Source organism: Triticum dicoccoides, chromosome 3A (genome assembly GCF_002162155.2).
Source record: "Triticum dicoccoides isolate Atlit2015 ecotype Zavitan chromosome 3A, WEW_v2.0, whole genome shotgun sequence".
Lineage (NCBI taxonomy): Eukaryota > Viridiplantae > Streptophyta > Magnoliopsida > Poales > Poaceae > Triticum > Triticum dicoccoides.
In genome coordinates this window covers 610,164,470-610,176,326 of record NC_041384.1, presented here as the reverse complement: position 1 = coordinate 610,176,326, position 11,857 = coordinate 610,164,470, and the positions used below count along the sequence as shown (strand labels likewise).

General features: G+C 44.7%; 1 protein-coding gene across 1 annotated transcript; it reads right to left on the bottom strand.

The window, feature by feature from the left end:
• Window positions 1–550: 550 nt before the first annotated feature.
• On the bottom strand, window positions 551–10,342 carry LOC119269564 (pumilio homolog 1-like). The gene is made up of 10 exons (XM_037551421.1): window positions 9,984–10,342; window positions 9,231–9,894; window positions 6,974–8,496; window positions 5,133–5,274; window positions 4,895–5,002; window positions 4,597–4,809; window positions 4,239–4,349; window positions 2,636–2,830; window positions 1,103–1,277; window positions 551–972 (listed from the first exon to the last, which is right to left on the bottom strand). Exons 2-10 carry the CDS (start codon window positions 9,882–9,884, stop codon window positions 932–934), a joined length of 3,162 nt encoding a protein of 1,053 aa, XP_037407318.1. The 5' UTR covers window positions 9,885–9,894; window positions 9,984–10,342; the 3' UTR covers window positions 551–931.
• Between the last annotated feature and the right edge of the window lie 1,515 nt (window positions 10,343–11,857).

Below are 11,857 nucleotides of genomic sequence, written 5' to 3'. Positions count from 1 at the left end.
CCTCAAAATGTGCAGCTCCATACATTGGATAAGGGGTTTATGGATTCTCGAGAAGGAATCCTGCCTGCCACCACTGGATCCCATGGGCGAGTAGAAAATTAGATCCACATGAGATCTCACTTAAATGCCCCATCTATCCTCGCGAGGAGAAGTTTGTCTTAGTTTCAAACTCTACTGAAAAATTACCAGTTTTAACAAGGAATGCGTGACATCGAACTTGAGTTATCATGGTGGATGAAACAGCCACCATCCAAGCAAATGGATGTTTCTCGTAGTATAAAATGCTTCTTTGGTGGCATCCTTTCATTTAAAAATTGGTACGAAGTTTCTGAAAAGCTTTTAAATTGTACAAACAGATTTGATCCCTTGGTTGGACATTGATCTTTATTGGCACAAGTACAATCTTTTATCCAAATTTGCAAAAGGAATATTCTTTTTTCAATCATATTTTGCACTTCACTTTTTAGGGTTATTTTGCACATCTATGCCTACCATGTTTCCGCATTTTCATGAGAAAAAAACAGACCCTTGAAGGCCAGACAGGATCATAGAGGATTACAGGAAATGAACGGCAGCTAACTTCATAATCCTCAGTTATACACACGGGATGGCGATAAAATTTTGTTCTAGACAGCTCCGGTAGCTTCCTCTCTCAGGATTGCAGATTTGTACACTCGCAAAATATCGACTCTCCTCCCCTTTTTACACCTAGACGACAACTTATACATGACGCCTATCTTCTCCGCGGTGGCATCAGGTAAATAAACTCGCTGAGCCAAACCCTGACACGACTATAAGCTCAAACTACAAAATGTACAAAGTCTCAGTACAACATGTTTATTTCTAACTTGGCTTGCAGCAGCCCAAAAGCAGGCGGCAGAAGGTAGATCTCGGTGGCCATGGTTAGCTGTACATGGTCATTCCTATGCCATTAGGAAGGATACTGCGACGACTGAAGCCCAATCCTCCTCTCTGAATTTAAAGTACATATAAACACACGTTAAAAGAACAGTTCATCAGAAGAGAGATAGATCAGTAAGAATGCCCAAGACCAATTTATTTCAATGATGTATCAGTAAAAATATTGAACACTGCATCTTACCACCAGCAGCAACAAGTTTTTCCACCCGAGCAACAATGTGCTTCCCATATGTATATTTCTTCAGCGCATTTAAATGAACCTTTATTCGTGAAAGAATCAGCTCTCTCTGCTGATCATCACAAGTCTCCAGTACTTTCTGTACAACATAGTTACCAAACTGATCCTTCATCATGGCCTGCATGCGATCAAGGTAGAGACGTCAGAAAGTTGAGCAGCCCTTTACAAGAATATAATTTCTCATTTTTTAAATAAACTATATTTTGCAAAGCCCAAAAGGTGCATATACAGATAAAAAAAACAATGTGTCATTTGCGGACTGTAAGCCAAAACATAATGTGATCAATAATAATGAGTGTACAAGTATCCATTGAATGACAGCTTCGATTTGGTGCAGCCCACAGATGAAAGCAATTTTTCATGAACTTTGCAGATTTAGCGTGTTCTCGCGTATACATGTGTGATTGTCCTGGATTTTTTTAAAATTGTAAATGCACCTTCTGAATTCTTCAATATAAAGGGATCACTAGAGATCAGGAGCAAAAGCAATTACCGCCTGTTCAGTTGGATGATAACGTATTTCAAAGCCACAGTGACACACTACATTTATGAACACTGCTATATTTTGCAGTATAGGTGGCCTATTAGGTACAACTATAACATGTTTACCATTTGCAATGTATTTTCATTAAACAATAGCTGTTACAATAACTAACCATTATTTTTAAATAAAACGTTCGGAAACCACTGTTCAGTAGGACTATTTTCTCTCTGTGAGAAGTCTTCAGATATAGCAAATACAGAAGTATGTCAAACCCACTCAACATTTTACATGTCTCAATACATGTATGATATTACCTATCTAGGTTTATCAATTATATCATTCAACGCTGAGTGTGATTAAACAATATCTAGGGAAGTGCATAGTTCTTCTCACAAAGGTTAACCATATTTAAAGCTCAATGGATAGAGATATGTGTACATCTTAAACTCGTAAGTTTATAGTATCACATAATCACAGTGTGTTCTCTTTGTAAACGATCTCAAAGTTAGTTCCAGCACACCTCTAGACTGTATAGGTCACCAGGTTTTGTTATAAAAAAGAGGTAACGCAGTTTTTGTAGCACGAAAGCACCTCAAAGTTTTGAATACTACAATATTTCCAACAAACCATGGTATTACTGAACAAACACCAAAAATACTTCTGATCCAAACAAACCCTTTAGTAATACTCATTTTCTGACTTGGAGGTGACATTGTTAAATCATTAATACCATAGAGAATTGACATTGTACGATCCTCAATAGTAGTTCCATTTCAAAGAGTTCTTCATTGTGCTACTTTAATAACTTCACATGTACCAATTTATTATGGCTTTCTTGAATAATCTGAATTTTCATGGTGACCCCTCATATAAAATCTAGAAAACTGCTAATCCCAATAAATTCTTCCCGTCGGACTCCCATGCTGCTATTATAATCACATCACTGTACAAGGGTGTGGCCAAAATAGTTTATCTGCGCGAAGTTAAAATACCTGGAGAGGCTCATTCTCGTCAGTAGTTCCAAGCATTTCATTTATGATAACTTCCCGCTCTGAAGGTCCTCCAAATGTTAGACACTTCTCGACAACATTTGAGGCAAATTTCTGTTGGCTCATCTGGATGATCTGTCCAGCTAGCTTTTCAATAATAAAAGACCGCTCATGAGGCTTCCCATGCTGCATAACATGCTGCACGAGAATAAATCAGACATCATCAATAGACAATATCCGTTAAAACAATTACAAAGGAAATACAGAACATAGGACTGGGCTAGTCTACCATAAAGGAGTGACCCATCATAAATTCAAGTGAGCTCTTAGGCTGGAGGGGTAACAAGGATTAGGTATGTACTCTATCTAGAATAGACTGCATACATCATATTTTTAATGTATATCAGTTGATTGAATTTGTTGGTTTAAGTTTTAACTGAAGTTCCTGATCGACTCCTACACATAAGATTTTATGCGCTTTATGCCTTTATCACGTGCAGCAGTAACAAAAACAATGGTGAATTTTATTCTCAAAATTAATGGTATATCATCATACTTCAGTCCAACAAGGTGGATTAGTGTATATGCACTTCCTTTGCTACACACATCCTGAATGTCACCGCTTCACTAGTTGCCAGAAGGTATTAGATTAAGATGAATATTTAATTTTTGACAAAAAAAACATTACAGAATCCTTACTGCAGCGTTTTCATATATACAGGATATTTACAAATATGAACGTGAATATCACAAAAAAGTGCACATAAATGCTCATTCATGAAAACACAGTGACATGATCAGGCACAAATACGTGTACTTTATATGTAAAATACAGAGACATGGTCAGGCACGAACAGATGTATCTCATGTAACGTTATGCACAACTTGATCAAGAGCATGCTTTACTAGGAATAGTGGTACAAAAAGGCTAATTATCAGGTGACCAGTCAAAATTGTCAGCAGATGCCAGGGCTTAGGATGACCAATTTTACTAGAGAATTATTATTTCTGGATAAGTTGGGACATCAAACCAGGTCTAATTGCTTTTACAAGTCATTTTGGGCAAAAATTAGATGCAATATTCTTTAATGGCAGGCCTCAACTGCACTTCGCCATGAATTAGTACAATTACGGTATCACAGGGAAAGGCTTTGATATCATAATCTTTATTTCCCCAATGGTTAATGGTTGAAATTCCAATTTCTGGCATCAAAGCATACTACATATGATTTAAGTATGGTTCAGAAGTGGTATATCGTTCTAGTTTCATACAAGGTAGGTGTAGCTATAACAAAGTTGCTTTGTTTGGGCCTTTGGGGCCGCGCAGTAGCGTGGGATAGATGATATGTTTTGCTGTGATGTTGAGTAGCTGATATGTGTGGCATCCTGTGCGCGCCAGTTTCTTCCTTTTCTTTTCATTTCCTGCAGGCTGTTGTGATTTCTTTGGTCTGTTTCTTCAATGTGACGCTGGTCACTCCAGTGAGACTAATGCTTTATAAAAGCGGGGCTGGAATCTATTCTCTAAAGAAACAAAGCTGCTGAAGGAAAGATCAGGATACCACATCAAGGCCGATGTTGCAGCTAGAAATTAGGAGATATAACAAACCTGGATAACATAATTTCCATACTGGTCTTGTGCCAGCATGCATACAGATTGCAATATCTCATCCATGACAATTTGCTGTGTGTTTGTATCAGTGCAATGCTCCAGTACTCTCTGAGTAAAGGAAATAAATTCATGAGTTTAACTGAGATAAAAGGGTAATGCTGATCAGTATCATCACAAAGATCATCAAGTTGGAAATATAACCGAATGTCACTGACATGTGGCCCCTATACTCCACATGTCATCTTCACATGGGATGGTATTTTCTGTCTATACCTCTTTCTGATAATACTGATCTAACTTTCTGAACATAAAATTCAGAGTTTCAAAATTGAATGCGCAGAATTCAAAGACCAACCTGTATGACTCTGCAGCCATAGGGGTGAGTGGACAGTGTAACGACTTCACCATAGAATGTCGAGATAATAAACTGAATGGAATCTTCTGGTATACACTCAATACATTTCTGGATAACATGGTTTCCATTTTGATCACGCACACATCGCATGATATGACCATCAAGCTCAGTAACCATTTTTGTCTTCTGGTCCAGATCAACAACCTCTATTGCCTTCAGTAATGTGCATATGAATATACTTGAGTCACTAATCCTAGAAGAATTTATGAAACATGAAACTACATGAATTATGTAGTACCTTTTGGATAACTCGACAACCATACATCTGAATGCTAAGAGTTAGTACATGTCCAAATAGTTTATTAGCCAACTCCCTGCGTTGTGTGGAGCTCCCATGCTCAAAAAACTGGAAAAAAATAGAGGCAAGTCCAGGCATCCTTAAGAAAATGTAATTTAGAAAATGCTATGAGAATTGAAGAAAGAAACTGAGTGTTCTCAATGTCAGTGAGCAGCACCAGTGTCTCAGTAACGAATACCTTCTGCACTACATAATTCCCAAATACATCAGTCGTCAATGAGAGAGCGTGAGGCATGATCTCCTCAAAAACCATGTTTTTTTCCTCAACTGTCGCAGTTTCAAGTTTTTGCTGTATGAAACGACTTCCATATTGGTCAGCGCTGCATAATCAAAGCAAACACCCTATGAGGATTCAGAATGCATCAATAAAAAATATATTAGTAATCACAGGATCATCGTTACTGCAAAGGGTTGCTGAGAAAACAAGAAAAAAAATGTGGTTTAAGTGGGAAGAGTTCCCTCCCTTAACGGTACATTATTTAGGTAGAAATCGGACCTCAGTGTGGATCAAATGTGGGTGGGCTAGCTTACACCCGTAAGTTCTAGCCATCCGAGCCAGCACTCGGTTCTAACATTCAAGTGTTAAGAATAAGCTGGTAGACTGCTTTGACAGATACTCCCCCAGTAACTTAAAATAAGATGTTTTGTGAAACTATGACAGTGTCAAAAACGTCTTATATTAAGTTACAGAGGGAGTACTATTTAGGGATCATCTATTATAAGCCCACGTAAAGAATGGTGCTAGAGAAAATACGCCCCTGCCTTTATCCACAATGTGCTGCTCTACTTGTTGTGCTAGTGCAGATTTTGTTATCTTTCAGATATTTGAGTGTTCAGAAAATTGACATCAAATCCATCTCATGCGGAGGACGGCGAGGTCCCAGCCCATGCCGATACCATCAAGCAGCTCCCTCTCCCCCATGTGTTTTGGAACCGAGGGATCCATGTCAGAGGGGGCAAGTGCCTTAGCTGCATCTAGTAGCTAGTGGCCAAGTCTATGCACAACACACCCTGGTACAATGCTCCCGAGGTGGAGCTCAATCATGGGGAGCAAGCTTGAGTGTGCAGTGAACCAGCTGTGGCCGCGCCATGGTGAAGAGTGAGAAGAGGTTAGAGGAAAGACAAAGATAGGAACAATGGGAGGAGGAGCAAATCCATCATGTGGCAGGGTCTAAACACTAGACAGGGAAAGGTCTCAGTTTTTTAAAAGATGGCAAAATCTTAAATAAAAAAAAGGGCAGCCCGGTGCATGTAGCTCCCACTTGCGCAGGGTCCGACCACTTTGGGTCTATTGTACGAAGCCTTTCCCTACATTTCTGTAAGAGGCTGTTTCCAGGACTTGAACCCGTGACCTCATGGTCACAAGGCAGCAGCTTCACCACTGCGCCAAGGCTCCCCTTCGAAAAGATGGCAAAATCGAGTGGGCACACACTTTGACAGAATGACACACTATGCCCCTGTGAAGAAAGGCGCTAGAGAAAATATGCCCCTGCCAATTGTAATCCAGAATGTATCGCTCTACTTGTTGAGTGTAGATTTTGCGATCTTTCAAATATTTGAGTGTGAGATAACAATGAAGAGAGTTGACACCAGGCTACCGTCAATCCATCTCATGAAGAGGATGACAAGGTCCCAGCCAACAGTGGTACCATCAGGCTGCTCCCTCTCCCCTGTGCATTTGGAAACAATGGATCCATGCTGGAGGGGCGCAATCGCCGTAGCTGTATCTAGCAGCTAGCGGCAGAGTCTATGCGCAACACCCTGGGACGAAGCTCCCAAGGTGGAGCTACGTCACAGGAGCAAGCTCGGGTGTGCAGAAAGCTACGTCATGGTAGCAAGCTTGAGTGCGCAGGAAGCTACATCATTGGAGCAAGCTCGAGTATTCAGTGAACAAGTGTGGTCGTGCCATGGTCAAGGGTGTGGAGAAGAGGTTAGACTTAGAGGAAGGAAAAGATAAGAACAAGGAGGGAGGGGTGAAACCATACTGGTATTGCAAAGGTATGAAATGATCAAGTATACCTGAACTCCACCACATTCCCAGCAATCTCAGCAAGGTCAAAACTTCTGGCCTTATTGCTTTTGAATTCATCCAAAAGTGAAGATGGAAAGTTCCCATTCATATAGCCACTTGGATCAACATTCCAACCAGTCAAGCTTCTCGTGTTAGAAGGAAACCTCAGATTCCGCTCACCGAGCCTAATTGGACTGCCAGGACCTGATGGGGAAGCAACAGGACTTCCCAAAGGGCTTCCAGGGTATGTCATACCCATGCCGTAACCCAGATTGCTAAAATAACCATGATTTGAGGCTACTGATTTACCAACTGGCATTCCATATTGCTTCTGCTGAAGCAAAGCTTCAACATAAGCTTTCTGAACTGGTGTTAAATCAGCATACGAACTACCCATGAAACCTCTTTCCAAGTAAGGATCACTGTAGTTGGCTGCTTCCTGCGCTGTATATTGAGCTGTCTTCAAATACTGAACATAAAAAGGATCAGAGAGAGGAGACTGAAGACCAGTGGCTGTTTGATTATTGGACCTACCAAGGTTATGCAGATCAGATAGACTTAAGGCAGGTGGTGATGAAATATTGCTACCGAGGTTCCTTGAATCTGACCCGAGTGAAGCTATAGCAGATGCTGCTGCACCACTTTCAAACAGAGGAGGCATGCTACCTGAACCCATGTTATTCATCATCATAGAGTTGAAACCCGGATTGAGTGGATATCCACTGAGCCCATAGTTCAGAAATGCTGAATTTGTTCCATCAAGATTCTGATGTTGAGCAGGAGAACCACCTGGACTTGCATTAGAAGATGGTGGAGACTTCTGATATGAACGAGCAGAAAGAGTAGATCTTTTTATCTCCCCATGTCCATCAAACCGTGTGTTTGTGGAACCTCTGAAGTCTGCTGGATTAGGTACACTATTCTTAATATCAGCAAATGAAGAATTTGATGGTACACCTGCATATTCAGCATCTGCTTCCAACATCGCAGAATACTGCCTACTGCTGACTTGAGCAGCTTGCGGGCCAAGAGCAAAATTATGGTAGTCACTTATCTCTCTCTGAAACTTTGATTGACTAATGTTGCTGTTGTCGTTCAAAGTGCCACCTTTTGACAAGTTCATGCTAGATAGTGCAGTTAATATATCATCAGGCTCAAGTGCTTTTGATGATATTGTGTTGAATGATGACGATGAACAATTCAATCTCTTCTCATTAGAATTAATCCTAGCACCAACAGGTGGAAGGCCAGGGCTAGGAACCCTGGGGATATAATGGGAATCTGGTGTCGCACTCCTTGAAGCTGATGAACCCAGAACAGAAGCAAAAGTTTGAGATGCAGATGCATTAATACTGGAAAGACCGCCGACACTTTGTGCATTTCCAACAGAGCGCTGTGCATCCATAGTATCATTATGTAAAGAGTATTGGTTCTCAGAAGGATCGACTGATTCCTGGTTGTCAAGAAATGAATTGCGACTGGCTGCACGAGAGGAATGTTCTGAAGTAGGTGTTCTGCGGCCAAGGTTATCCTGAAATAACAGAAATTAAACTAAATAAGTTGTCCAGTGAGCAACAAACTGCAGAGGAAATCGATAAATTAAGGTACTAAAAAATAAAACATAAATAAGAAGAAGGTGTTATTCATGTTCCCAGGATAAATTGCGCTGCTGGAGTAGTAACTGCCAAGAAGAAAAAGGGTCTCGCTTAAACAGCAAATGGATTGCAGTTGTCTTGGAAGTAAAAATCAGTTAATGACTCCTTAACACAAAGAAATCACATTAGTTGCAGCCTTACAGGTGTGCACGTCTCAAATATATAGCTATAATGGGTACAGAATTGCACGAGACAGTTGTTTTAATTTTTCAGACATACTACAGCACAGAAACCAAATATCGCATGTTTGTGCAAACTACAGAACCGCACCACTCTATTATGTGATTTGTAATAACTGGTGAGGTCCACCCAGCGCATGCTTTCACAGGTGCCCAAACTCAGGCAGGAAAGAAATTCAAAACTTCTAGCCAGACACCATGCACCCACAGTCCAACTTCTAACTGGATAGCGTGCTGGAAATGGCCAGGGCTTGCTTATTCAATCCAAAGGAGGGGATCTAAATCCCAGAAGTATCTAGTAAACAATAGCAAGCGACATACTACAGCAGAAACCATTAGTTTTGATATGATAACCCAATGGATAAACCTCAGTCAGCTATGAGAGTTTATGATAACAAATAGCAACCTTTGTGGTGCCGAAGGAGACCAACCTGAAACATATCAGCAAAGCTGCGTTGCCTCCCTAGTGATAACCCAATGAGCCCATCACCTCCTCTATCCACCCACTCTGCAGCACCGCCCACACCCTTGTTTCCATCCTCCTCTCGATCGAAACCAGGAGTCTGCGGGAACAGCGACATGCCGGCAGCCATCCCCTGTCCAGCCTCCTCCTGCACTGCCTTTCTCCTGTCCCCAATCCCTCCCAACACCCCTACCCCTGCCTTCAGCCGCTGTGTTGACCGCCAGTCCTCCTTTGTCAGGACCGGCGGTGGCAACCTCGGGTTAAGATTGGCGTGCGAGTAGTAGTACGACAGGTAGGCTGGGTCAGCCCGGAGCTCCTCCTCCGACAGGAGTCCGCCATGTCCGTTCAACTCCTCGGCATCAGGAACGGCGGCAGCAGCCCGGGGCGTCTCACCACCGCCGCGGAGCAAGCCGCCGATGGCGTTTAGCGAACCCTCAATGGTCGGTGGCGCCGACCCGCTTCGGAATATGCTGAGCCGCTCCTTCTCACCAGCCTCCTCCCCTCGCCGACGCGCTCCGCCGCCACCGGCACGGAGCAGCGCCTCAAGCTCGTCCTCCGGCTCTTCCTCCCCTCTCACGCCGCCCATCTCCTGACGCATCGCCAAAGGGCTCTCGCTGAGCATTCCTCCAATCCTGCAGAACACGAGCCGCCAAATCACGCAAAGCAAACAAACACCAAAACCGAAACGGAAAGCTCGTGCAAAAGCCGCGCCGCCGATTACCCGTCGCGGACGCTGCTCTCTCCGCAGGACGCCCGGAACCCCACCGAAGAGCGAGAGCAACCACGGCTCAGTCAGGGTCAATCAGAAAACCTGCGGCCCTCGGGTCCCCCGGGCCAAAGCGCCACCGAATCGCGCGCCGCGAGCCCGATCGGGACAGTGGCGGCCATTTCCAGCCGGGGCGCTTTTGGGGATTCGGGAGATCGGGCTGCTGCGGAGCGTGCGGGCTCAGATTGGGCTCCGATCGGCCGGCGATTTCGCCATTTTTGGGGGCACCGGACCCGAGGCTTCGAGCTGCTTGGAGAAGTGGGGGTGGGGGGGAGAGAGAGAGCACACAGTAAAGGAGCTGCAGCAGCAGTCAGGAACGGAGCCCGAGGAAGGAGACGGCGGACTGATAAGCACGAGCTCCCCCCGGCACCCCAGCCGTCCGATCGGGTGGATGGGCGGACGGGATCTTCCCCGCCTCAAGAACCCTCTAGGGTTTTATGACTTTTATTGCGGGCGCTGGCGCAGGAGTTATTTCCCTCTGATCCGCGGGCCCCGAGCCTGTGCTGGACTCACTTGTATTTAGTTGAGGTGTTAAGGTGTAAATAGTAGAGTAGTACGTTTTTTTCACTGTGCCATGAGTGTTTGTTTTTTGGGGGGATGGGTGTGGAGTAATGCTTAATTTTCTCTTTAAAATTGGGATTAGGGTGGTGGGAAGGGCCCACGTTGTAGAGGAAGCACGGCGTGGGCCCCGGGCACGTGGTGGCGTCGGCTCCTAGATTCACTCGTGCAAGATGTTATTATGGACGGGGCGGATTGGAGCAGTTGGCTCCGACCTGACCTCAGGTCCTGACAGCGACCAGCATAGACAGTAACTTTGGAGATAAATAATGGCGACGTGCTTCCATTCCTCGAGCTAATTTCGGATAAGCCCTTGACTTCCAGGATTAGTTTTCCAACTAGTGAAGGTATCGTCTGTTGTATCGCACGGGGTAGGCCCTCCCGTTTCTCCCACTTTAGGGTACTTATCCTCTAGAGTCCCTATATAAAGCAACGAGAAGCTATCATTGTAATCCCTAATCATTGATTAATAAAGTTGGTCTCCTTCATATCTTTCTGTATCATTTACTTTCGCGTGTTCGACTACTTCGACTACTTCGTGTACGATGCTCGCCCTCGCTCCGCAACCTCGGACCGGACTCGCCGGCGGAGTTGCGGAACACGTTATCAGCACGCTTCGCTCCATCAACTCTCCGTCAAGCCTGCATCACGCAGGCTTTCGTCGATCCCGCGGAGGTATAAGATCCGATCCCATTTTTTTGCAAAAATGGATTCCTCTCATTACTGCGATTCCGTTTTCGTGATTAGATTATTTTTCGGATTTGATCTACCTATGGTGTGGATTTTCCTCCCAAGAACCAAGCGGATGAACACGTCGCCGACCAATGTCGATGTTCTTGGATCAAGAGGGATTTGTTGACTGCACTGTAGGGAGTCGGTACAAAACGTGACCCAGATGGTTACGGTACCGCCGCAACGCACCTGCTGTGCCGTGCGCCGTCGACGTTCCGGATGAACACGACGAAGAACCGAGACGTACGTCACGCCCGTACTCCATCAGCGACCCTGCTGGTCGCTGGCATCGCACTATGGTCGCCACCGCCGCATCCTGCTGACGCCGCACTGCCGCGCGTCGCTGACCGGCCCGGTCGCCGCACCGCCTGCTGCACCTGCCGCGATCCGCGCCGGACCCGGTGTGCGCAATGCTGGCGCAAGGTCAACGCCGCGCCCCGATGGCCACCGCATTCGGCTGGCGCTCTGTCGTGGCCGCGCTGGCCCGGTCGTGGCCGCGTCGCGCCGCCCCGCTGGCCGCGCTGTCCCTGCCGTGGCCG